Raw genomic sequence first — 27,727 nt, 5'->3', positions numbered from 1 at the left:
TGAATTTCCCTGAAGTTTTACTTGGGGCTTTCCTCCTTTGCTGAAGGATTACCTTTTTGGATGGAATTTGAATTGAGCGTTTTAAACTGGTTCAATGGTCCAAACTTGGAAGTTTTAACATGGGTTATGATGCTGTCGGATAGTTCGTTTTATTGTATTTGCACATAAATCGTCTTTGCTGAACACTAATCTTTGCTGTGTGGGCTTCCTCCTCCTTCTCCTCCTCAGTTAAAGCAGACCATCCTGTGTGTTCTTGCTGCCGATGGTGTTGCAGCCTTGGTAGCTGATCGCTTTCTCCAAGCCGTCCTAGGCCAAGGAAAGCTGAGACTCGAATCATAAGCTGAATGGTGTGAATTGAAGTGTCATCCCAATGTTGCTTTGATTCTGTAGACACCGTGGGTGAGGGTTTCTGCCTTTGCTGCTTGAAGGCTCTGAAATTGCCCTCCTCCTCCCACCCCTTCCCCACTTCAATGTCAGAATCAGGCATCAGTTTGAAGGTATCTCTCTTCGTTACATTGGGTAGCAATTCCTGACGGCTCTGTAGAGATATCCTTGTCTGGGTTGTTAGGAAAAACTTCTGATGGCGAAGTCCTGCATACTCTGCATCGATACGGTTGGTACACCACCACAAGACTGGATCCATACCTTGTGCTGCACAACAAGGCCAGGACTTTCAGGTGGCCAGTTTTTTTTTTTTTTTTGTAAAGGTAGTACAAGGAAAGGATATGGGAGTGCAAGTTGTAATCTGGTGCTGGTCCTGAAACTTGAGGCTGTGATGCAATTGGCAGGGAATGTTATTTGGATTGGACATTAAAAGTCATTTCATGGCACTTTCTTTTTGAAGCAAATGTCATTTTGTCTTTGTCTCCCCCCCCCCCCCCCCCAAAAAAGTTAAATTATAGATCTTGGGGCATTCGAGAGGGCAAATAAAGCTGGATCTATTTTGAGGGGGGCATTTCCACTGGATCTTGGGCATAAACAAGATGTGGTTTGTATCAGGGATGTTTTGAAATGTATATATACTAGTCAGGTGCCCGTCTTGGACAGGCGTCACTGGCAACATATGGTAAAAGACATGAATGTATTTTAAACAATATATTATATCATTTTTATCCATTGATTATCATTTAGGTTTTCCCCTTCGACTGTCCCGCAGTCGCTCCACTTCGATGACATTACCACTGAGTTTAGTGACTCCACAAAGTGTACCATTCGTGAGTTCCGGAGGATCCATAGAGCGCATTAAAATTACAGGGCACCCCACTTTAAAGTGACCAAAAGGCCGGATCAGTTTCGTGTACATATTCATATCTTGTAGATTTTAGCTGATTCTGAAACTGTTAACAGCATGTCGATCGGATGGTTCGGTGATTTTCTACGGTAGTAAACAGAAGTATGACTTAAGCCTGTACGCCACTATGCGGAGACCCGAGGACCTAATATTTCACAACAAACTAAAAACTCACAAAATTTGAAGATATTTTAAATAAACAATTTATTATAATATCAATTAAATATCATTTTTATCCATCGATAATATGAATTGTTCTGTACAGCTCTAGTTGTTCTCCTGGGATCTGCACATCCATCCACGATCTATGTTCTAATGAAGTGCAGTAGGAATAATAAAAACAGCACCGTGCGGGAGTGTAGGTAATCTCTCCAAAGCTCTCGGAAAGCCTTAAAATGCATCACGATCGGTTTGATTGTGAACAGATATACGGACGGACGGACATCGAGACCGGTTTTATTAGGTCATCATGAAGGTACCGCTTGATCTTATGCATTGAAATAGAGATATGAATACTCAAGTGAGTTTATGATATGTCTATGATTGATAGCTTATTGACAGCTCAATAACATGAGCAATTTACTTTGGCATATAGTGATTAATAATAACATACTCTACAAAAGGTTTTACGAACTCATCTTAGTGGTCCTCTAAAAAAAATGGGAAACATTTTTATTTCTTTTTTGTGCAATAATTCCTCCCATTTTGCAAATGGAGAACATGAACTGTTTAACTACCATAATCATCAAAACGAATTTTGAGGGGCCTCTTAAGGAAGACAATAATATCATTACTATATATGTCAAAGCTTGTTTCATTTCATGCAGTAACAAAAATCTGATGGTGGAACAAAAAAAGGGGCGTGTCGAAATATTAATATATATATATATATATATATATATATATATATATATATATATATATATATATATATATATATTGTTGCAGCCAAGGGTACCGAGACACCAGCTTGTCACTCAGGGGGATCAATCCCCGGTTGTCCTCTGTAGAGCCGGACCTGGGGTCACCGCTCACAATTAACGTTGTGGTACGGTGGGTTGTTTTAAAACCACGAACGCCACCCAGTCAACCATGAGTTCCAGTGTCCACCATCTAATTATTCCGTTTAACTCGAGGTCATGTGGTTACCTGAGCCGGGAGCGCACCCTCGGCAAAGCACCAACGTTATCGCCATTAGATTTTAATTGAGGCGGCTGAGTGTTTTAACCGCTGGTGCGTGCCAACGATTTTTGGTCAAATCTGTGGTAATTACCTCCCAGTCTATCTCGGTTCGAACAATGCTAGACCAATCGAAAGAAAGGACAAACACAGACAGGTTGGAAATCGACAAATAATTTATTAATAATAAAATAAATAAATCAAAACAACTTTTTATTTGTTGAAGTAAATAATGAATTTCAAAGCAAAAGCAATAAAAATGCCAGGAAAGAGACAAAGAGCAGATGCTTATTGGAGGTTGACTTACAGCTAAACACAGACAAGGGTACCCAGCAGATCAATCGGGGGCGGGGGGGGAGAGGGGGCGGGAAATTGTCTCACTCACTAGAAAGTCGTCCGTGAAGCGAAAACGTCCTGAAATGTGTGCGTGCGTGTCACGTCCGTCGCCAGCACACAGCTTTGCCGTGCATCCTCTCGCGGGGCAGCCTTGAACGCCTGTCGAAGTCTGGAGGGCACAGAGATCGTCCGTCGCGGGTTTAGACCCTGGTGGTGTTGACCGACCCGTGCCTCACTTGGCGGCGCTGCTTACACCCACACGTGCACCACATGCTCGCTTGCCCAAGTACTGGGAAGGACGAATCGTTTCGTCGGCGCTGGTCATACACCCTCTTCTTGCTCGCTTCTCTCGCCCTTTGCTTTTCTCCTCACGTTTTTCTCTTCCCACTTTTTCTCTCAGAACGTACCTCACTCGTTTTTATATCTCCGGTCCGTCTCCGCAGGGTGCCGCCCGAAGCTCACCCCACCCCACTGGTGCACAGTTACCATGACGACCCGTGTGCTCTCAAAAAAGGCAGGCGTCGGAGCTCACGAAATATTGTAGCTGAGGAAGAATGAGGGCGTGCTTCAGAGTTCCTGAAAGAAATGTGTGTAAACGTGTCTGTCGTAAAGAAAAAAAAAAGCTTCCCATAAGAGAGGGAATGTACCCTTTACCCTTCTCAACGCATCACATTTAAGATCCCATTAGAAATGGGGATGGGGCTAAGCTAATCTGAACATGCATTTAAGGAAATAACTGAGGACCTGGATGTGTGGATGTATTCATCAGACCGGATTCTGAAATCCGTAACAATATATATATATATATATATATATATATATATATATATATATATATATATATATATATATATATATATATATATATATATATATATATATATATATATATATATATATATATATATTTCTCAGCATTCCATAAAAAAAGAAATTTGAGAATTAAAACTTATGCAGATTAAAAGAATACCAGCAAACTGATATAAACTTTGAGAAGGGTTAGAGCTCTGTTGGAATCGCACACGAATAAAGTATTACGATGCTATTCAAGACGCAACTTTGACAGTCGTGGAATTGGTATGGGAGGATGTTGTAACTAATTTAAATTTTAGGCTCCAACAGTATTTTGATGCCTCCACTTACGAAGTCGCCAGAGGGCATTATGTTTTCGGCTTGTCTGTCTGTCCGTACGTACATACGTCCATGCTAATTTTCTGTTTTCTCTGCAACTGCTTGTCTGATTGACACACAATTTTCACTATACACTACCGGTCAAAAGTTTTAGAACACGCCCGTTTTTACTGAAATTTAAGCAGTTTCATGTTTCAATGTACTCCTGAAATTAAAGCATAGAACAAACAAACAATTGCAGATAAAAAAGAAATCATGGAATCGTTTTGGAGAACAAAATAGAATCTAAATTTTTGACTCATCAAAGTAGCCACGTTTTGCAGATGTAACAGCCGAACATTCTCGTGGCATTCTTTCTTCAATGGAAATCAAATTATTGTTTGGAAAGTTCTTCCCAACACTGTTGCAGAAGTTCCCACAAATGTGTTGCACTTGTATGTTGCTTTGCTTTCACCCTCTGTCCAGTTCATCCCAAACCAGCTCGATGGAGTTTCAGTCTGGAGACTGTGCTGGTCATTCCATGATTTGAAGCCTACCATCTTGTTCTTTTCTTCTAACTTGGTTCTGACATAGCCTGGAGGTATGTTTTAGGTCGTTATCTTGCTGTGGGATGAACCCCTGACCAACTAGGCATAGACCAGAGGGTATTGCATGGCACTGCAAAATGCTGTGGTAGCCCTTTTAGATCAGGGTGCCAGTCACTCTGCAAGTCGCTGACTCTGGATCCAGCAAAAGAGCCCCAGATCATGCTTCCTCCTCCATGTTTGACAGTTGGTGTCACACACTGAGGAACCATCATTTCACCTACTCGACGACGTACAACAACGTTCCGTGATGAACCGGAGATTTCAAATTTTGATTCATCAGTCCATAAGACCTTCTTCCAGTTTTCAGTAGTCCACTGGTGGTGCTTCATGGCCCAGGCAAGCCTCTTTTTCTTATTTTGCCATCTTAGCAATGGTTTTCTAACTGCCATTCGACCTGTCAAACCTACAGCTCGAAGTCTTCTCTTCACAGTTGAAACTGAGACTTCCTTACTTCGACCAGTGTTAAGCTGTGCTTGAAGCTGCTGTCCTGTGAGCCACCTATCACGCAAGCTGTTGACTCTCAGAAACTTGTCTTCTGATTGTGTTGTGGCTTTGGGTTTGCCAGACCTCTTCCTATCAGAGTTTCCTCCAGTTTCCAAGTGTCTTTTGATGGTGCAGCAAACTGTACTCACTGACACCTTGGCTTCTTTGCAATTTCTCCAAAGGAAAGACCTACACTTTTAAGGGTTATAATGGTCTGCCTGTCTTCCTTTGTTAATTGTCTTCTCGCCATTACGATAGTAATATACTACTTCCTGCAGTGCAGTATTTTCCAAATACTGCTTCAGGGGGTGTAGCAACACAGTCTGTTCCAACACTGCTTTTATTCAGACAGTGTTTGCAACTAAATTGAAAGTTGGGACACCTGTTCGAATTGTTTGTATCAACTTTCATGGCTTACTTTACTTCCATTGCTGCAGAACAGCTGCAGTTGCTAACCCATGACTTGTTTGAAATTTACATTATTTTTCAGTTTTTGGTAACCTCAACTTTTTTTAACCTCTGGCAGTTTACCGCTTAGCTTTGTACCATTTCAGGTTATTCACTGGACTTGAACTGCTTAAATTTCAGTAAAAACTGAAAAATGGGGGTATTCTAAAACTTTTGACCGGTAGTGTAGGTGCGACTACTCATGTGTGGGTTTTGCGGAATGAAATGTTTTACGGTGGCTGGAGTGCAAGTCCTGCCACCAACCTCCTAAAAAAAAAAAAGTAACCCAACCTCAGGAGGACGTCTGCAGACAAAGTTGGACACGAGACATCGATGGCCGTTGGCTCACAAAGAGCTCCTCCACCCTTTGACAGGTTTTGTTTTTAATCCTGTTGGGTGCTTCCAGTCTTGCTCTATGTATGTGAGACTTGAACTCTGACCAGGGATCTGAGACAGAGACTTAATTCCTTTGGTACCAGGTCTCTGGAGAATCCTTGGCTATCGCTGGTTGGACTTTGTGTTCAATGAGCGGTTGCTGAGAGAGATTCAAATGAGATTTGGTACCTGCATAGTCCGTGAGCATCAGCTGCGGCTGTACGTACATGTGGCTCGTTTTCCTGATGCTGATCCTGCTCACCAGATTCTCTCAGCGAGGGAGCCTCGTGAGTGGAGGAGACCAATGGGCCGACCACGTGCCTCGTAGTTGCAGCAGGTTGATCAGCATCTCAAGGAGATGGGGATGGCCAGACTGAGGCCCTTGGAGTTCCGGTGGAAAGTGGATGCAGCAACATGCTGCTCTGGCGCATGCTCCCATACCTGACCTGACTCTTGTGTAATGTTTGCATGATAATTATGTCATATGTCAGGGAGTATGGCAGCCATGTGAAAAAAGGAAGTATGAACCTCTGCATCTCTGAAACCACTCTATGGGGAAAAAATTGAAACTTGGCACATGGCAAGTACTTCACAGGGGGTGCAAGTTTGATTTTCTTTTTTCTTTTGACGTCATAGGTGGGTTCGTTATGCCATCATAATTGCATACGTCGAACCCTATCTGATCAGAATGAACGTTTGAGGGTCATCTCTGGTTAAATTGTGTGGGTGGGGGGGGGGGGTGGAAGAAAAAATGTCTGCTCGGTCATGTGGTTCGGCAGCCATTTTTTTTTTGATGTTTAAAATAAATAAATAAATAAAACTTTCTCCAAAATGGTTGAACAGATCGAGGGGAAACTTCACCCACATGTTTCCCAAGCTTTGAGGATACCAGGGTGTTCATTAATAATTTGGTCACATTGTCTGATGGCCATATTGGATTAAATGAACCACTTTATGTTAAAAAAAAATTCTATAGATCTATAACTTTCCATTTTCTATATAAATCTTACATTTTTCTCTTGAACCACTTTATCAATTGACGTGAAACTTCACAATTATGATCGAAGAATCATGGAGAATATGTTTTAAATCTCAACCTGATCAAATGTATCGTCTGGCAGCCAGAATTTGAATATTTTGAATCTTGCTCCAGGTATGTAGTAATGTGGGTGGAGGTATATCTGTTGACATGATGAGAGTACTGTTCTAGTTCATGAGATGATACGAGGCACAGTCCGTGGGCTCGTTTAATTCTGACGAGTATAACCAATTTGTACAAATTGGCCAACCGTCGAGTCGTGTGTTAGAACAGTCAGGCGGATGCACATCCATTGAGCTGCCATACTCTTCCTGCATCTTCCCACCATGATCCTTGTTGCTTTCCTTATGAACCTTTTGAAAAACTTGATTATGACCAATCTCAGGAAGCCTTCATCAATGACTGCCAACTTCCCACTGGTGCTTACCTCCACAATGTGCTTGCATTGTGGTGAGGACATAGGCCTGGCATCACCAAGGTTGCAGGTTCAAATGTGGTTCGAAAGCAGCATCAACCATTTGGATTTTGAGCTTCTCGAAACTCAGGTTGGAATTACCATTTTATAAGATTAATGATCTGATGAAAAGGTGGTTTATGATGCACATCATCTACTTTGCATGTGGTAGGTCCACAGACTGGTTGACTTCCCCTCAGGCCCACTTGTGATGGACATCAAAATGGTACCCATGAAAATGCAGTGCAGCCCAAAATCCCTTGTATCTACTCCGATTTACTCACCCCATCCTGATTTTCCAACTTTCAGATCGAGCAGTTGATTGGTAATTTAATAGGAAATGCATTTTATGTGATAAATCGAATCAGGCGACAAGATGTTTATCAAAACCACGGCTTTCATGGTTTAACGGTTCGTACAAACCACTGTATTCCCCATTCAGGTAACATTTTTGCTGTTATATGAACCTTGACAATGTCTACAAAAAAACCCCACATTGAACAGTTTATTACAAACTCTTATTCAAAAGTGCAAGGGTCACAGTGCAGGAAATTTGTAAAAATGAACAAAACAGCTCATGCATAAATTACCAAGCCAAGTATCGAAGAACAAAAGGTCCTGAAAGATAACTTGGCGATTAAATATAAATTGTGTAACCTTTGAATCTGATTATATTACACAGTTTGAAAATATGGTGTCTTATCTGCACATTTTCTTCAAATGGATTTGCTGGTGGAGCCTAGTAGGCCTTCAGCTTGTAATGATTGTTAGGGAAGCAAAACTGAACGAGAAACACTAAAATGAAAATTCTACACCGATCATCGCACGTTTACATCCCTCGATCACGGATCGAATGGTGGCTCCTCCAAGTTACAAGCACATCGCTTGGGATGCTTAAATATTCCAGGTTCACAGTCATCCTTGCTCACGGTAAAGTTCCTCGTTTTCACACCTGAGCTGAAGGGGAAACAAGAAATTCAGCACGTCTTCGTGCGGGAGTCACGTGACCTGAAAGCATGTTGCGATTCCAGTTTGCCATGATATTTATAACTATTTTTTAAAGTTTAAAATGGTGACATGAAATGGGATGGTGCATTTTCAAAATTATTCTCCTTCGATGGCTTGTTCGTATGAGAACCGGCCTGCAGGTGGAGCAATTCTCGACGAGCAATTCGACATGTTCCGCACCTGCAGTTCGTACTTCCCTTGGTTGCGAACGGCCTGCCTCGAACGTTCGATGATTTCGAGGTGAAAATTAAAAACGCTAGCGTCATGCTGAAGATGAACTTTGACCCTGCCAAGTCACATCCTTGTTGAGATCTGTAAATAGCGGCCTAGTCGTTTGGCTGGTCGTATATTGAAGGAGCACCGACAATTGCATTCCTCTCGGTTACGAAGCTGTATTCATACTGAAAAGAAAGAAAATAAATAAATCAACCAACAGGTATACATACTAAAGTGTTATCCATGAACTCTCGATAATTATCATAAACCTTGGAACAAAATAGGGAAAACGTTTTCATCTCAAATTTGATGATGTGCATTTGTTAACTGAGTAGAGATGGAACATATTCCATAATAATGAGCTGCGTCTTTAGTGTTCCATTCTGACATTTCAACCACTTGTAATTACATTACCTGGTATTTTTACTCCCTACTATCAATTTGCAATTGGTCACTGGCTTTGACACCAATACAATTTTTTTATTACGGGCCCAAGGCATCAAAGCTCCATATATCGAACAAATACTTTGAAATGGAGCACCACGCTGCCATTAGAACATTTACATTGCATCAGATGTGACGATAAATGCGAATTGTTGATAACAGAGAAGATGCCATTTGCATTTTTGCTTCCTCCATCCCGACCCCGTTTTGAATCCCATGTGGGCACGGACAACTTGCTAGTTCCTGTGTATGATCTCCTCCCTGAGTCGATCCAATCTCATTTTACCCCTCCAGGGCTTCTCAGGTCATCCTCTATCCAAACCCATGATCTGTTCTTCTTCAATTAAACCCATCCCACCCACCCACCTCTTTCAGGGTCTCCAGTTTTCCCTTCCACATCTGAGTGAGCATTTGCGGTTGTACCAATCTTGTTCACCCCCTGTGTTCTCCCCTTGCTCTTATTCTTCCCTGTGTCCCGTTTCCCTCCAAGACTCCCTCTCTTTTGTCCCTCAACCCTTCCATTTGTATGTTCCCCTCACCCCTCTCTACGGTTTTGTTCTGTTACATCCTGATCCGTTCTATGTTCTAGCTCCTCTATGAATCTCAACTCTGTATCTACTATAAATGGATGAGTTGTGTGTGCTGGTTGGTGGACATGTTATATTTAAAGGCCCAGTCATACCTTGACGTTTTAGCCAGCTTATGCCGATTTTTGGAAAATTGATGTGTAAAACGCTGGTACACGTCGAATACGTTATGGGTACGTTTTGTATACGTTAAGACCACGCTGAAAAACACTGCCATAAGTGGTAGTACGCTGGCTTTAAACGTTGAACTTTTGGGTTTTCCTCGAATTTTTTCATGCTTGAAATTTTACGACGTATGCCGGCGTATGACTCGCACATTCCGCTATGCTGACCATAAGTTGTAGGCACGTTATGCGATCGTTGACACACGTTGAAACACGTTACTTGTAAGTTACTCATAAGTCGAAACACGTCGAGGTAATGTTAGCGTACCCGAAACTTATTTCTAACCTATGAGTAACGTTTTGTAAGCACGCTACACGAACGTTGTTCACACTTTGCAACACGTTACTTGAAAGTACTACTACTACTACTACTACCAACATCGACAAAACTAAATTCTCTCGAAATACTACTACTAATAACATTGACATCACTAAATTCTCTCGAACTACTACTACTACTAATAACATCGACATCACTAAATTCTCTCGAACTACTACTACTACTACGACTACTGCAACTACTAATACTACTACTACTAACATTGACAACACTAAATTCTCTCGAACTACTACTACTACTACTACTACCAACATGGACATCACTAAATTCTCTCGAACTACGACTAATAACATCGACATCACTAAATTCTCTCGAACTACTCCGACTACCACTGCGACTGACATTGACATCTACTCAACATGGAGTCTGGAACACTGACGGGTTCCTCTTGTGAAGCCCATTTGTATATACCAATTCCCCTAAACGCTGCCGATACGCCATTATACGGTAGCTGTAAGTTAGAAACAAGTTCAGTAAGTTCTGTGGTCATCCGGAAGACGTCAATCAAATTCGTCTACATACGTCAATGTGCGTTTGAGATACGTTATACATAGGTTCAAAGCACGCTACTCATAGGTTCAAAGCACGTTACCCGTAGGTTAAAAATTAAGTTTCGGGTATGCTAAACATTACCTCGACGTGTTTCGACTTATGAGTAACTTACAAGTAACGTGTGGCCGACGTGTGTAAACGATTGCGGAGCGTGCCGAGAACTTATGCCAGCGTATGCGGAACTTGTGAGCCATACGTCGAGTACGTTGTAAAATTTTCAGCATGCTTGAAATTTCACGACGTACTAGACGTACCACGTAATATGCCAGCGTACTTTATTGTTTTTCATCGTGCTCCTAACGTATACACAACTTACCCATACCGTATTCGACGTGTCCCAGCGTTTTAGACACATTTTTCATAGGTCGGCATACGCCGGCTAAATCGTCAAGGTGTGACTGCGATGTTGACACTTCCAATTTTCAGGCGGTTATGATTTAAATCTGCGTGCGGCAGGTTTTTAACAGAGAACCCCACGAGTTCGTCGGCGATACGTGCAGCGCGCTATGAGTAAGTTAAACTATCGTTGGGCATAGGTTGTGAATGCCGACAACAGGCTAAGCATTCGTTGGTATAAGTTATCTTTAACACAACGAAACGTTCTGTGCCCGTTACTAATACGTTATGCATACGACCAACACGTTATGAATACGACCAAAACTTTTTAAAAAAACCTCAAAACTTCAGCGTACGCCAACGTTTTACGTGCATTTTTATACGTTGCCATTCCTGGCTAAAACGTCAAGGTGTGACTAGGCCTTAAGGTAAGAGCCAGGTTCATAAGCATGATTTAATATATTATCAAACAATGGAATATGTAATGGGAGTTGTAACTATGTTCCTTCCTATCATGTGCTGCCTTTTTAGCTGCTGGTTGCATCACTGGTTAAGGGCGCAGCTATGCCACTGATGCAGTGCCCCTATTACCAGTACACACTGGTGCTCATTTTGCCGACCTCGGAAGGATGGCAGGCTGAGTCAACCCCCTGGTGTTAATTCAGTGGCACACTGGGCTCGAACTCAGAACCCAAGGATCCCAAGCCACCACCCTAACCACGAAGCCAACACCAGGCTACTGTAACTGTGATAATACATTAAATCCTCGAGCAAGTAAAGTCTGATTAGTGATGTTACATTGATGGGTTGACTGACTGCCTGGACACAACTGAGGCTGTGGATCTACGAATGTAGATAATCTACTGATGTGGATCGATGACCAAGGTTGTAGATACGCCGTTTGGAGAGGTTCTGGGCTGAAAGGATTGAAACCTCGAGGAAGAACAGTGCCCAGGTGATCTGTGCGTTTGGGAAATTACTCAGTTGCTTCTCGACTCAAAATGGATGAGGTGTGTGTGTCAGACATGTTTTTTGTTGAGTTCTCCTGGAGCTTTCTGATGTGGATTGTGAAACACCAAAATGATAGTCATGATATCCTGAGTTGATTAGGCTAATTAACTACAAAGGACCTGGAAGAATTCCCATGTTTTAAATGTATGCTATGTTTAGGCATTTTGATCAGGTCAGGTCAGGTACGGGAGGATGCGCCGGAGCAGTGCGTCACTGCATCCACTTTCTGCCAGTACTCCAGAGGCCTCCATCTGGCCATCCCCCAGGCAGATGCCTGGCCCATCCCCATCTCCTTGAAATGCTGATCAACCTGCTGTAACCATGAGGCACGTGATCGGCCCATTGGCCTCCTCCACTCATGAGGATCCCTCACTGAGAGAATCTGGTGAACAGGATCAGCCTCAGGAAAACGAGCCACATGTCCATACAGCCGCAGCTGATGCTCACGGACGATGCACGTAACAAATCTCATTTGAGTCTCAGCAACCGCTCGTTGGACACAGTCTGACCAGCGACAGCCAAGGATTCTCCGAAGAGATCTGGTACCAAAGGAATCAAGTCTCCATCTCAGATCCCTAGTCAGAGTCCAAGTCTCACATCCGTAGATAAAGACTGGAAGCACCAAGGACCTGAAGACTCGGACTTGAAGAAAAAAAACATATGAGCACCAACCCAAGCCAATGATGCTGCAAAAGTGCATTGTACGTGCTCCTCCACTCACCAATGACATCACAAAACAAAGGAACGTGTTAAAGCTCCTCCCTGAGCCAATGATGTCACCGTTTATCACTTCCCTTCAAAAACATAGCATTGCATCTTGTGACAGCTACCTGGATACCTATTCGATCTGTATAACACCTGAACATATTCAAGGTAGAAACCACTGGGTTGACTGACAAGCATATAGAAGTATAAAACAAATATAATGCTTGTGCCACATTGAGTGAAATTATTTACATTAAGCACATGAGAAACATTTATTACCCTGTCACACGAAGCGAAGAGCGGAGTTAAGGGATTCGTTAAGCAGTTGTATACCTTTCTGGCTGCAAACGTCAGTTTATGATCGAGGAACAACTTTATTCCAATTCAATGTTACATTTTAAAAATGATTCAGAAAACGAACCTGTAGTTTGACAGTACTTTGGCTCTGAATTTGTCCCGATCATGCAAGCGCAGAGAGGAGTGATAGATATATATATATATATATATATATATATATATATATATATATATATATATATATATATATATTCCTCTGTCTGCATGTCTGGTAGTCAAACAAAATTGAAAATGATTTCAAACAGAAAACTTCATGTTTTTAAGGACGTCATAAAGGACACAAACAACAGGCACGAAGAACTGGAGTACTTGTTAAAAAGTGGTGCAAAAGACGCCGCATCAACGTCGGTAAACATGAATTTTACTTTCTACAATTTGAATTGAATTATATTCTTGAATACTGCAGAACACAAATCGCCTCCTCGGCATTTTCAAAACCCTTCCGTCTCACAGGACTTGCATAAAATATTACGGCGTTTTACATCATCTCGACGATTTAAATTTACCGCTCGTAGACCCCACCCTGTCTTCGTTTCTCAAGACTGCGTGGGGTGAGGTGTTCTACGAACTCCAGTATTGATATCAAGTTAACTTGCACTTTAAAAATTTTAATACACACAAGCAAGTCAAAATATGAGCCTGTACTACCCATACTCTAACCACCAGTGTTGACACATAATACGAAGTCAATTCACCCGTTCTGTTATCCCATCAGGGGAGCGGGAGCGGAAATCACAAGAGATTACAGACCAGGAGACGAACATGGCAAAGGTTTTCACAATATCCTTGATCCATTCAGGGAATTCCCCCAATGGACCGTTTCACAGGCATACTCTTTGTGAAATGCCCCACAAGTTTGCAAGACGTCGATTATCGAAAATATATCGCAGCTAATCAAAGACCTCCAAAGGTAAGCTGTCGTGGCCACCGCGCCAATCCAGAAATTCAACTGAAGTTGCATTTCCTGCTTCGATGTTTAAAAAAAAAACCTAAAAAAAACCACTCCATATGGAGAAAAGGTTCGATAATGATCAGATCTCGTGATTTGCAGTTTTTGAAATTTGAATTTCGTTTCCCAGAAAATTGGACATCGACAGGTTTGACGTCGGTGAACATCGGGTGCTGACCTACCTCCTGATTGAGTTCTGTCAGGGATTTCAATGGTGGCATCTGCTTTTCAGGAATGTGAAACTGAAGGTGTGAAAAGAAGTCAAACATTTGTTAGAAAACAACCGAACAAGAACTTCAAATTGATCACAATGGTTTTGCAATCTCTGCATCCAAACGTACCGCTAATCAGAGCAACCATCCTCATCAATTAATCAGAGCAACCATTGCTTTGTCCCAATGCCCCCACCATGCAAGTGTACACCCACAATCAAACCGGCACACTACCATCGACTACTATTACTACTGCAATTATTCCCACCTTGTGGGGTCGACCAGAGACCATTTTGACCCAGGCCTTTCACGAACAGGCTCGTCAGGCCTGACATTCGACTGAAGGTGACCACAATTTGTAACTTGTTCAGGGTGCCGGTGATAACTCGCCGATTCGTCACGAAAGACATTTGGATCTTTGACGTACGCCAACGTCTCGTTAACGTCAAACGTTAGAGCCACAGTGGGTCCTTCAGGTGAGCGTCCTTCGGAGGGACAGCTTACACAAATCGATACCTCACCCTCCACGTGAAACACCGGGATTAATTTATAGCTTGGTCGGGATTCAAACCCAGGCTTAAAGGTAAGTGCACATACCTCTAAGCTTTCTTGTTAGCCCAAAAACTAGTGCAGTGAGGATGTGGATAACTTGATGGAAAATGAAAGAAAAACAAATTAACAGAAAAGGCCGAGTCTCACCTTCTTTCTTGGATCGTCGTACTTTTCACTCAGCACAAAAGGCACGCCATCCAAAGCTGGAAAAACAGGAATAGTTACAAGGATGTTAGAGCAAAGGCCTCCACATTCCTTACCAGCTTGCACCTGTCAAAAAATCAAACAACATTGGGGTAAAGCAGTTTGAAGGCCCGACAGTTCATTTGTTTCACGGAATGCTCATTTACCAGGTGAAAAGCCCAGAGGAAATCATTCTTAGTTATCATAAAGTTAAACATCGTATCATTATTTACCCACTCGCGTAATTACCATTGACCTCCACTCCCCTTGCTTCCCCAACCCCTCCGTAACTTGCCCCAACGAGCTTGTTGGACTTGTGGGTGCAGGTTCGGGTACTGATAACCCTCAGCCCATCTCACTACACTCTGTTTCTTCCTCTCTCTCTTGGACCAGTTTTACCATTGTTCCATAGATCAATAAGCTGCAGTTCCCCTACCCATGAGGAATTATCAATCAACTCAGTTGGCTTCAACTTATCAACCTTTATGTGTGTCCTTTCAGACATGCAGAGCGAATAAATGTGCACACACTTTTCTCACACCATCAAACTCTGAAATCTACCGCCTTCTACTTTCCCCATGAGCTACAACCTGCAACAGTTCACAATCTCGATCAACAAACTCTCCCCGTTTTAGCCCTCCGGCCCATCTTCCTCCCTTGGGACGTGCCATTCAAATATTGTGGGGTTTGCTCTTCTGTAACTTTTAAAGTTGGGGAAGGGAGGTGGGGGGAGGAGTGATTGGGCACATTACCAGTATATTTATAAACCATGACATTTATTTATACAAATTTAAAGTTCCATGTGTTGCTCGTTATTGGGCAAATTAACGGTAAAGGTTTTGAAATGAATAAAAGATGGTCAAACACCCTCCCACAACTCTTATTTTACATTTCAGCTTCACAAGGTCCATTCAGACTTTTTTTTTTTGCATCAAAGCTCATGAAAAGTCTACATTTAATGGTATGTAACCCCACAGGTGCAACAGCGGCTGGTGTAGACCCTGCAGTTGCTACGGTGGCAGCCGTAGACCCCGCAGTTGCTATGGCGGCCGGTGTAGACCCCACAGTTGCTACAGTGGCAGGCGCAAACCCCGCAGTTGCTACGGCGGCTGGTGTAGACCCCGCAGTTGCTACGGCGGCAGGCACAGACCCGGCAGTTGCAACGGCGGCCGGTGTAGATCCCATAGTTGCTACGGCGGCAGGCGCAGACCCCGCAGTTGCGATGGCGGCCGGTGCACACCCCGCAGTCACTACGGCGGCCGATGCAGACCCCACAGTCAATACGGCGGCCGGCGCAGACCCCGCAGTCGATACGGTGGCCGACGCAGACCCCGCAGTCGATACAGCGGCCGACGAAGACCCCACAGTTGATACAGCAGCCGACGCAGACCCCGCAGTTGATACAGCAGCCAATGCTTGGTAATAGAAAATGTTTGCACAAGAATGTTTTTTGCAGAATCCAGTGATCATTGAAACAGTGGTCAGCACAAGGTACCTGGTTAACTAAAGATTGATACAATACAATTCCTGATGGAAGAAAAACACTGCAAGTTTCAAGAATATATATATATATATATATATATATATATATATATATATATATATATATATATATATATATACACACATTTTATTGCACATTCCTATCTCTGTGCCCTTGCTATTACATATTTGATGGAACAACGTTGTGAGTTTCAAAAAGACAATGTTGGAAATATTGTTGAACAATTGGGTGGTTAAACTAATCAGCACCAAAACAAATGGGCAGTTCTTGACAACACCCTGGTTTTTGTCCAGGTTAAATGTGAGCCACCCAGCGCATCCACATACAACGTTAACCTGCATAGGACTGTCGAGAAAAAACATCGAGGTTTAAACGTGATTTGAAGTATATCTGTACCCTATTAATCGTCCGAAGGTTAAGAGTCCAATAAGAAAATTAATATTTTATCACAAATTCGACGAGAGCCGCCATTGCATCAACGATCTCAAATACTGCAGCTCCCACTCCTTCAGTCGGTAACTTCTGTCCTCCCACTGACGCAGCATTGCCACGCATTTTTCATCAGGTTCCCAGAGATAACTCGCGTACTCTCCAAGTGCCGTTTTCCTCTTTCAGCCTCAGTAGATACGAGCAAGCATGCAACAATACTGCATTCATCCTGAGTTTCAGGAAGGCCAAACACACCACCCACGACACCGAGCACGTCCTCGAGGGATAATAGATGGTGCCCACTGCTTCGTGTGCAAATTATGGTCGTGGTATGAAATCAGGAACGACATTTAATAAGGCAATTGCACTGGAGGAAGTGTTCACCTCTGGACGATCTTGAAGAATGATCTGTTCTGGGTGATAATGATGCCGGACATTTCAATAAGACGGAACCTGGTGAGTTGGCCTGCTCGATCTGTTCAGGATCGAACCAAATGTGAACATAAAGTACATCAGCATACATACATGATGCATATTGAGAAATCAACTTTCAGCATCATGCTATATATTTAGCGGATTAAAGCAAAGATCAAAATGGATGGGCCTGGAGCAAAATTTCCAAGTCTCTACTTTTGTTACCAGTGCATCATATGTGTTCATTTGAACAAGTAAAGCTCACATGGTTCAGATTGCAGTACCCTGATGAGAATTTGCTGCATGGTACACACAAAGGATGTACTGGTAACACTATTTACAAATGAAAACAAATGTTCTTATGAAAAAGAGCAAAACATTCTCTGATCCTCACCTGCAAAAAAAAAAAAAAAAAAAAAAAAAAAAACTCCATTGATGAGTGCTCAGGTAATAGACTCCAGTCTCCCATCACCGAACAAAAATAAATGGGTTTCTTGCAGTGTCGGAACTGCTCCTCGAATTGTGATCCTTCATGTTTTTGTATTCCTTCTGCGGTTTCTTCAATTTCTCCACATTGTGTGGATGTTTTGTTAATTCCTTGCATTGCCAACTCTTTCAAAATCTTTAATCAAACAAACAAACAAACAAAATAAACCAATGTCACCCGCAGGGTGACCCGTATCTTGCCAAAAGGTGAACACGTGTGACTTCTTTAAGGTCACACTGAGGTGAACAGGGCTACTATCCACCTGGAGCGACTCCTTGAGGAATATCTGCCTACGAGAGATTCCGATGAGAATCGTTCTACAGAGTAACCATGAAAAATATGCATTTGCCTCATAACGTCACCAAATGACGTCATAATGTCTCAAGCTTGACATATCTAGAAAGCACTCATCGAGGTGTTCAATTTGAGGTACTACACGATATGGTTCCTAAAACTTGAAAATTTGACCTTGGGGTCAAATATGTTTGACCTTAGGCGTTAACCATGAAGGTCAAGGCCAATCGCCACCAAAAATTAATCAGCTGAGTGCCAGACCATGAACTATATTCCCATGAAGTTTGAAGACGATCCGATCAAAATTACTCAAAAAAAATAAGGGTTTCGTCGACTCCCCTGATTTGCGACAAAGTGACCTTGACCGTTGACCTTGACCTTCAAAATTTTGTGCACTGAAAGGGACCTCTATAGGCCTCTGATATGCGAAGTTACAAAAATTTCCAATGATAACTGTCTGTGCTCTGCAGAATTTTTTATACGTGATTACAGACAAAAAATAAAAATAAAAAAAAACTTACAAGCTGACTAACATATCTTGCAAAAACTTCGTTTTGGCAAGATAACAAAAGGACTACAGAATTCCTGGGTAAATGTAGAAGTTTAGAAAGGAGATGTGGGGGCAGGAGGAGGGTAACGGCCACCATGCGAGTTCTCCAATCTAATTTTGTTCGCAGCACCTGGTTGTGGGTAACATTTGCTGGGGGTGCAGCTGTACCGCTGGTGCAGTGTCCCCCATAGATTAGGGTACGAATTGGTAATTTGTTCATGGTGCCGATGATAGCTCGCCCACTCTTCGCAAAGGACACCGCGAGATCTTTAACGTCCACCGATTAAGGCCTGCAGACGGGATACCCGTTTAACTTCCATCAAAGGGACGGCACACACATTTATTTATGAATCACCCTGCCTGTAAAACACCAGGGATGACGGTTTATAGCTGGGGCAGGATTCAAACCCAGGCGAGATAGCTTAAAGGCAAGTGTGCGTACCTCTCGGCCATCCTGCCATCCCAGTTTACCAATATTATGACGTCATATTCACAGTGTCGATAATAATTTTCCACGAGCATAACCCGCGCTCTGCGTGACATGTTGGGGTGGGTGTGTTTGAGAAAGGAACTGATGCAGAGTATCAGTAGTAATTTTACTTTAATGCAGTAAGTGGAATATGATTTCACTGTTTCAGAACCATTTTATTTACTTTTTTTTGTACCATGCACCTCATATGGTCTTTGAGATAATGTAAGCCGAATATCACGTTACTCGAGCGGAGAACAAAGTCGAAGATAGCGCGACACAAAACCACAAACTCGGAAATAATATATAAGATGGGAGCTGTGGTATCACCACATCATCGTGTGGATTCCAGTGGGTTATTGAATTCCAGTTATGCTGAAACAGTGCCCCTGTAGGTTAGGGCAGGAATATGGAAATTGATCCAGGCTTCCAGAAGTAACTATATTATATTTACTGATTAACCTTTTATATTGGATTTAATCACGTGACTGATGCAGATTTGAGTCATGCGTTAAGCTATCCGTTAAATTCCATCCATCGGGACCATACTCTGTGCAGAGCATCGGTGCTGCTGAAGCAGTCTTCTGGGTTATTGGGCACAATCCTGGATGGGTCGCCACTCCGATGCAGGAAACTCGAATAGCTCAATCATCCCAGCAAGCTGGTACTCATTTTGTCGACCTCGAAAGGATGACAAGCTGAGTCAGCCCCAACTGGTATTAATTCAACGGTCGAGCGGGATTTGACTCAGAACCTTCGGATCCCAAAACCCACCACCCTAACTATTAAGCCAACAACCAGGAGGAGGAGATTGGGACCATACTCTATGCAGAGCATTGGTGCTGCTTAAGCAGTCTCCTTGGCTATTGGACACAATCCTGGATGGGTCGCCACTCCGATAGTATACCAGCTTGCTGGCACTCATTTTTGCCGACCTCGGAAGGATGACAGGTCGAGTTAACCCCACCTGGTATTAATTCAACAGCTGAGTGGGATTTGAACTCAGGACCCTCGGATCCAAAGCCCACCACCCTAACCATTAAGCCAACACCAGGCATCTCCATTAAGTTGTCACGTGTTAATGTAACTGCTCTTTCTACACATAGCACAGTGCAAATCGATTTCTGGTTGAAGTTGCCATCGAATCAAACCGAACGATCATTTAGTCTCAAATAAACTTCACAATAAAAAAAATAAAAACAGAAATTGCAAGTATATTTTAGGACTTTGGTAATCCTGGTGTTGGCGCAGTGGTTAGGGCAGCGGCTTGGGATCCAAAAGGTCCTGAGTTCAAGCCCCGTTGGGCCACTGAATTAATAAACCAGGGGGTTGACTCAGCCTGTCATCCTTCCGAGGTCGGCGAAGTGAGTACCAGTATACTGGGCCGGTGTATACGCCGGTTAAAATAGGTGTACCATATCCCTGTGTCGTAAGAGGCGACCAGGGTTGCGTCAGGAAGGGCATCCGGCGTAAAACGTGCCAAATCACTATGCGGATCATACGGATGATCCGCTGTGGCGACCCCTAACGGGAGCAGCCGAAAGAAGAAGAAGAAGAAGAGGAGATTTTAGGACTTTGGTATGCTTTTCTGGCACACGAAAGTGTGGAATTACTGGAATTCTGGAACCACTCTGGCAGTTTGATAAATGCATCTGGAACGGCTGAACAGGAACCCGTGCTTCAGATTTTGTGCGACGTGACATGGAGACGGTGTTGTTAATCTCCCCAGAAAGCAAAGGAGTGGCAATGTCAAGAAAGTAAAAAAAAAAAAAAACCCACCAGGTAAGATTCCTTTGGTGATACTCAGACTTCAATGGCATAAAAAAGTACGAATGTACGAAACTATAAAGCGTTCACTTTCTAGCTGCACAAGTGCCACGAAGGCCTCCTTTCCTCTCCCCAAATTATTTTTCCCCTGAAAAAGGAGGCCCAGACCCCCCTATAGCCCCATCCTCTCCCAGATCTGCCACGACAGTTCTGTCAAAATTATCTTAACTCGCATTGTAATTTTTCCTCTGCTCATATTTTAATCAGCATCTTTACTTCTCGACTTGAAAGACCCCGAAGACCTGTAGTCTGCTCGGGCGAGGGTACCGATCCGGGAGTGTGACCTGCTAAGTAAACCCATCGAGATTACGAAGCAGACCATGCTCCCGGAGGAGAGAGAATCTCGCATTCCACGGAATTTGCAGATCGAACCACGCTCCAAGACCCAAGCATCTTTCCACATGGGACCGCATCTCTCAACCCTGTGTGATACGTCATTTTGTTAACGTGAAAAAAAAAAACAAGCTGCTTAGCAACGTGCATCGAAACTTCAGAATGTGATGACGCTTTGCTTCAGCACTCCCGGTCAAGCAATTGAGCAGACTCCTCTGGGTGAGCTGAGTGGGCAGCTTGAACATACAAGTAGGACAAGTATAAATCCTCCATTCCCACCACCATCTTTGTCCTATTTGGATGTAAATTGTAGTTTAAACGGACCTTATGAGGCTGAAACTTTGCACCGAGCATTTATCTTGACAAAACCCAGTTGGTTGCGCTTTTTCTTTCTCTGTTGTGAAGTTCGTGTATATTAATGATATATTAAGTAGTACAGTATACACTGAGCAAGGAACATTCAATTGGGCTTTCCAATAAACAAACAAAAACTAAAAAACGTTTTTATAAAATATACAGATTATTTAACCAAAAGGTGCTTGAGATGTTCAAACAAAAAACATATTTGGTTTGAAAGAAAGATGAGGTCACCAGATATGCTGTAAATGTTTGTCGCCTGCTCGTTGAGCTGAGCCTGACTTGCAGCAGCACCCTTGTGGTCCCACGCAGCTGGTGGACTGTCAGGCCAACTGGAGCGCAAGACCCTGTGTGTGATGAGGTTACAGTTTAGAAGATGCGAAGAAACAATGGAATTAGAGAGCCAATCAGCCAATCAGGAGCAATTCAAGAAATACTCAGTACTACTCAAATGAAAACTCCTCGATGTACCCATGCTTCGGCAGCAACTCCTGGAGCAGGGAGGGTGGGCGACGCATTGCGGATGCCGCCGGACTTCGGTGTGGAGTTGGAGGTAGAGATCGTGGCTTGGGTACAGTTCCCATTTTATACCAAATGCCGATGCCATTCAGGGTACTGCTTCCACACAAAGTACCGCAAGTGTGAGTGCCGATGGCAATTTGTATGCTCGAGCATGCAAACATGTCGGGCCGGCACATACACATCACAACGTGGTAACAAACTCAAATGAAGCACAACCATCGACATTTAAAGTGACATCTTTCTCAAATTTTACAAAAAAAAACTAACCAAACGACTGGAACAAACAATACAAGCATGTTTGCACAGATAATACCTGGGCCCTTATTGATACCCACCCAACAAAGTTGTACGAGGATGGAGCCTGTCTGGTCTTTGCAGATACCATGATGTCTGCAACAGCTGCTTCTGTCTGCTGCCGTGAGATGGTCTGTATGCACAACCATTTCTTCTGCAAGGCAGGTTCTTCTGCAGAGAGAGAGAGATAGAGATAAAAGAACGAGTGAGAGAAAGAGAGAGAGAGAGAGAGAGAGAACGAGTGAGAGAAAGAGAAACATTAACATTGGCCATACTGCTACTTGCATGCCAGGTTCAACGTTATTCACATTCCTAACACGAGGGCAGTTAACGTTCGACATGGACTGTCGTATTATGTAAAAGGCTGAGAAATGTGTGGAGATTCATCATTTTTCAGGATGTTTAGTCATGGTATCCAAGGCCCTTAATGATGTGTGCCCTGCTTTGAAAATCAAAATGACAGCTAGTGATGTAATAAAGAGGGTGGAACAGTGAATAATCATGAAATTTATGACCAAAAAAAAAATTATTAAACATGTGGATATTTACAGAGGATTGGCCACAACGTGTGGTTATGATTGCCTGTCAAGACCATCCATATTTGGGAACTCCTTGGTGGGTGGTGGAGGGAGGATGACAAGTTTGGACCAAATGATGCCATTAAGAATAATGTCTTGCATTGCTCCTGTACAGTGCACCTCCCAAATTATTCCACACTAAAGGTACACGAAAACTCGGACTCACTTGTCCCGTCGGAGTAGAAGTAAAAGTCCAGATAAAATTTGAAGCACTTTCATCAAAACCTCTCTCCTTTCCTCATGAGGTTCAAAATGAATGTGGCAAGACAAAGGGTGGCAAAACAAAGCATTGGAAAAACAAAGGGTGGCAAGATAAAACGTTGGCAAGACAAAAGGGTGGCAAGACAAAAGGGTGGCAAGACAAAAACGGTGGCAAGACAAAAACGGTGGCAGGACAAAACGATGGCAAGAAAAGGGTGGCAGGACAAAAGGGTGGCAAGACAAAAGGGTGGCAGCACAAAACGGTGGCAAGACCATCAGTGGGATTGTGGTGCCATTGTGTGGATGCATCATAATAACTGCACAGATGCAGTGAAATCATTTTACACAACAGTACCCGCCTACAGTGTAGTTACCTCCACCACCGAAAGTAGATGGAGGTTATGTTTTCACCTCTCTGTTTGTTTGTTTGTCTGAGCAGGATATCTCAAAAAGTTGTGGATGAGTTATGACAAAACTAGGTTGAAGAGTTGGGTCGGTGACAAGAAGAAGCCGATTCGATTTTGGTTTAAGTCCCGATCCAGATCCGGCCTCTGGGTGGGATACAAAACGTAAACTGTTCAGCGTGGCGGAGGTATGCGCTCTACCGAGTGCCGTTTTAGTTGTGAATGATAAACAATTCACCACACGTTTGGGAGGGGAACGAGGGTGTGAGGAGGGACAAATAAATTAATAAAATTGCATTTGGAGCATGTTTGAAAGATAACTGGCAATGCTTCTGCAAACTTACTTAGGCTGTGAGTCATGCAACTATAAATATATACATTTTTATTCATTGTTTACCTAATAAACTTTTGCTGGATAAAGTCAACACAACAGGAACATGGTGTAGTGATAACCAGACATTGACTTGTAATGTAATTGAATACAAAGGAAGATGAACATTTATCTTCTTAGTGACCAGGAGAATTTCCAATGCCTTTTTTCGTCTTGTAAACAGTTCTCCAGAGTCCGACGCTCATGGAGTCCGTCCGACAGGGTGGTGCAGAGGGAACATGCTTACTTTTGAACTGTGTAGTCTCGTCCGAGTTCGATTCCTGACCCGACGATAAACGACCCTTTTGGTGTTTCACAGGCAGGGTGTTGCATCACAAAGTACGCCGTTCCTTGGATGGACGTTGTCAAGTGTCGCGTCTGCCAGCATCAGTTGGTGATTGTTAAAATTTCCCAAATTGTCTTTTTGGAAGTGTAGGCAAGTTATCGCCAGCGTCCTGAACAAATTACAAATTTCTATCACCTTTGGTCGAGCCAATCGGTTCCTGTGAACAACAGGTCGGAAACTATCTCCTGCCGACTCGCTCTCTTTCCAAGAAGGCAGGAATAATCGGGGCTGTTGAAGTCGTTTGAGTAGTAGCAATAGCAGACTCCAAGGTCGATGGAGAAACTTGTACACAAATCACATGCAGGACAAGGACGTAGGGAGATCATCGGTGTAACTTGCATGAATCACAAGGACACGAGTAAACAATGTACAAGCTCATCATTGTTTTACCATTACAGTTGGAAACAGAGAAGAAAGTCTTTGCGAAAGCAAATTAATACCTTCTCTGCACAAATTAATTTGACCAATTGAATAAAAAATTTAATAAAAATAATTCCAGCCCTTCACTCACAGGGTTAAACTCATTGAAATAGGCCCAATTGAATACCTTTACACCCCGTCCCCTTACCCCAGAAACGTAAGCGCGACGAAGGCAATGGCGCTAGACAATAAGTGCACGTACAAACGGCAACTTGGGTTCACAAGGTAAAATGATGCTCCCGCCATCAAATTTAAAACGAGCTCCAAACTGATCGTCAGATGAATGTCCTTGGTCGCGTTTCCGAGCTATAAGTTTATCGCGACGGCCCGTCAATCTGGGATTGAGTTTTCACAAGCGGAATGTCTGAGTGCCTCATTGCATGCGCAATGGACGTCTCTCAGCTACCTGCGCCAAGCAATATTAATGAAGGGACAAATTAATTTGATGATACAAGGGTGCAGCAAGTAGTTTCCGAAAACTATGCACTCTGGGAGATCATGTTCATGTAGGGTGAGCAAAAAATGGCGGAAGTTATACAACCCCCTCCATTCATAGTTCTCCTCCTACCTCGTCTCTTATCCTCTCTCTTCCACTTCATTTCCCAAATCTATTCACTCCACTCTCCCCCCCCCCCCCGCCAATGCCTTGTGATACATTGAGGTCTCCGGTAATTATATGTATGACTTATTTCCAGCATCAAAGACAAGCTTTTCATCCGTTTGCCAGGCTCTTCCGTGAAGCGAAAAGATGGGTTCCTTTCCCCCCCCCTTGACCTGCGAGTGCTGTACGCAGAGGGTGAGTGTGTGGTGTTGTGTGAAACGTGAAACTCGCAGCGAGAGCGAGAGCGAAATGCGAGGCCGAGTGCCTTGCTCACTCGTGTCTAGCGTTTCCAGAAGCGCGATGTAGTCGATGGGAACAGTATCCTTCTCATCCACGAGTCTGATGTCAGATATGACTTCCGTGGACACACCCTAGATGAAACGGAGGAGAAAAGGGGGAAAAAATAATAAAGTGTCCGTTCAGAAATGTGATATTCCATCGTATTACTCCTCAAAAAAGAAAAAAAGAAACACCACAAACAGGAAAAATGACTCATTTCTCACAAGTTTCCGAGCTAAGGAATTCCCAGAAGTGATAACACTAAAGCCTGGAAGCAAGGCATGAAACACCTGTTTGCCTGAAGGCATCGTCCAAGAAAACAAATGCAGTTGGAGTCACACTACGGGATGACTAAGTGTGGCGTATCGCTTACACGCACGTACAAAGTTAAACCAACAATGCTTAATCACTGTTGAACAACGACTCACGATGGTTAACCAACATCACTTTTAAAAAAACAAAAACAAATCGAACTTGAAATGCCATCTTTTGGGTACATTCAAATATCTGCATCTCGATGTTATAATAATAGTCATGTCAGCTCATTAACATCCCAACTAAGATTCCTCAAGCGGATAGCGAGCAGGCTCGTGAGAAGGCAAAGTGCAGTGATGTTCTCAAATCTAAAGGGTCACATTTGCTGATTGGTTCCTCGCGAGTCTTCAGCTTCAGGTTTTTGAATCGAGTGCTCTGAGAATAAGATGGAGGATGAAAGATTGAACAATGAAAATAAATATAAGCCAACAAACGCTGACGCTACAAAGTCTTTCGGAATCTTGGCGGCTACGCGTGGACGAAAAGGTCAAAGGTTGGAAGAACGCGGATTAGTTGAGCAACTCATTGTGCAAATGCTCGAAGTGTGGAATGTCTCCGATGAGGTATCAACACTGTTTTTGCAAAAACATCTACATTATTTAATGATGTCCATTCATTCACAATTATTATTATTATTTTTAATAACATACATGCGATTGTTGAATTTTCAAATTTATATGATGACTCAGTTTGAAGATGTGGTGAATAGAGGAAGGGCCCAGCGAGAAACCCCCCCAAGGAAATTTCAGGTGTGAGTGGTAAGTATAGCAATAGGAATGAAAGTACTGTAGGAATGAAAAGAAAACTCAAAAGCTGAGCTAATGCAATGTCACCTCCACTCTCCTCCATCCACTTTGACCCCTGTAACATCATAAGGAAGACAACAGACCAATGTTTCCCTACTTTAGTGTTAAGGGTCTATGTCAAGGTATTTTTGTGCCAAGTCTTCTTCTGGATTGGTTTAAATACAAAAAGACTCGGCAAGCCAGAAACCGTAACTTCATTAGCAAGTTGGACATTGAAAATAAGACATCGGACCGATAACTGCCTACTTTGTGTGTATGGCAGAGTATGTGTTGTGCCAGGTATTGTCTGGTCTGGTTGAAATAGAACAAGCCAAATATCTTAATTTTGAAACAGACTTTGAACTTTTACCCATATAATATAATCAAGACAATGACCTGAATATTTTTTCGAGGCATCCCAATCAGGGCTCTTAGAAAGTACCTTAGTGCCAAATCTCAGCTCTATTGACTCAAATAGAAGGAATTTTTGTGTTTCACCTTTGACCCCATACAATAGGTATGGATGGGCCTAAATGTTGAAAAAGGGGTTTGTGTATATTGAACAACGGCACTGCCATGCGTATTTGGGGTCTGGGTGTATTGGACCGAGGTACCACCATGCCTATTTGGCATCTAGGTGTATTTAACCCAGGTACCGTCATGCCTATTTGTTGTCTGGATACATTGGACTATGTCTCCATGTCTATTTGGGGTCTGAGTGTATTGGACTAAAGTACTGTCATGCCTATTTGGCATCGAGGTTTTTATTGTACTGAGGTAGCACTATCTCTATTTGTATTAGACTGAGGTACCCCCATGCCCATTTGGGGTCTGGTATGTTGGACCGAGGTACCGCCATGCTTATTTGGGGTCTGGGTGTATTGGACTAAGGTGCTGCCATGCCTATATGGCATTTGGGTGGATTGTACTGAGGTACCACCACGTCTATTTGTATTCCATGTCTACTCGTGGTCTGGGTATATTGGACCAAGGTACCGCAATGTTTATTT

The 27,727-nt window shown here is 43.0% G+C and overlaps 2 protein-coding genes across 7 annotated transcripts in view; one reads left to right on the top strand and one right to left on the bottom strand.

The window, feature by feature from the left end:
* ATP13A1 (ATPase 13A1) overlaps positions 1 to 834 on the top strand; it is an 80,648-nt gene extending 79,814 nt beyond the window's left edge. For both annotated transcript variants that reach the window (XM_085855150.1, XM_085855151.1), the window contains one exon: positions 229 to 834. In XM_085855150.1, the coding sequence (XP_085711276.1) occupies positions 229 to 339 (111 nt within the window). In that variant the 3' untranslated portion in view covers positions 340 to 834. The remainder of the gene's footprint in view (positions 1 to 228) is intronic.
* Positions 835 to 6,634: 5,800 nt separating this feature from the next.
* Positions 6,635 to 27,727, bottom strand: part of LOC147013374 (multivesicular body subunit 12B-like) — a 50,554-nt gene continuing 29,461 nt past the window's right edge. For all 5 annotated transcript variants that reach the window (XM_085855145.1, XM_085855146.1, XM_085855144.1 and 2 more), the window contains 7 exons: positions 25,613 to 25,709; positions 22,460 to 22,589; positions 22,074 to 22,217; positions 21,837 to 21,949; positions 14,903 to 14,958; positions 14,174 to 14,233; positions 6,635 to 8,731 (listed from right to left, as the gene is read on the bottom strand). In XM_085855145.1, the coding sequence (XP_085711271.1) occupies positions 8,657 to 8,731; positions 14,174 to 14,233; positions 14,903 to 14,958; positions 21,837 to 21,949; positions 22,074 to 22,217; positions 22,460 to 22,589; positions 25,613 to 25,709 (675 nt within the window). In that variant the 3' untranslated portion in view covers positions 6,635 to 8,656. The remainder of the gene's footprint in view (positions 8,732 to 14,173; positions 14,234 to 14,902; positions 14,959 to 21,836; positions 21,950 to 22,073; positions 22,218 to 22,459; positions 22,590 to 25,612; positions 25,710 to 27,727) is intronic.

Source organism: Eptatretus burgeri, chromosome 14, assembly GCF_056783735.1.
Source record: "Eptatretus burgeri isolate ZD-2024b chromosome 14, Ebu_testis_v1, whole genome shotgun sequence".
In the NCBI taxonomy this organism is placed as follows: domain Eukaryota; kingdom Metazoa; phylum Chordata; class Myxini; order Myxiniformes; family Myxinidae; genus Eptatretus; species Eptatretus burgeri.
The sequence above is the reverse complement of the archived record's forward strand: the minus strand, read 5'-3'. Positions and strand labels throughout refer to the sequence as shown.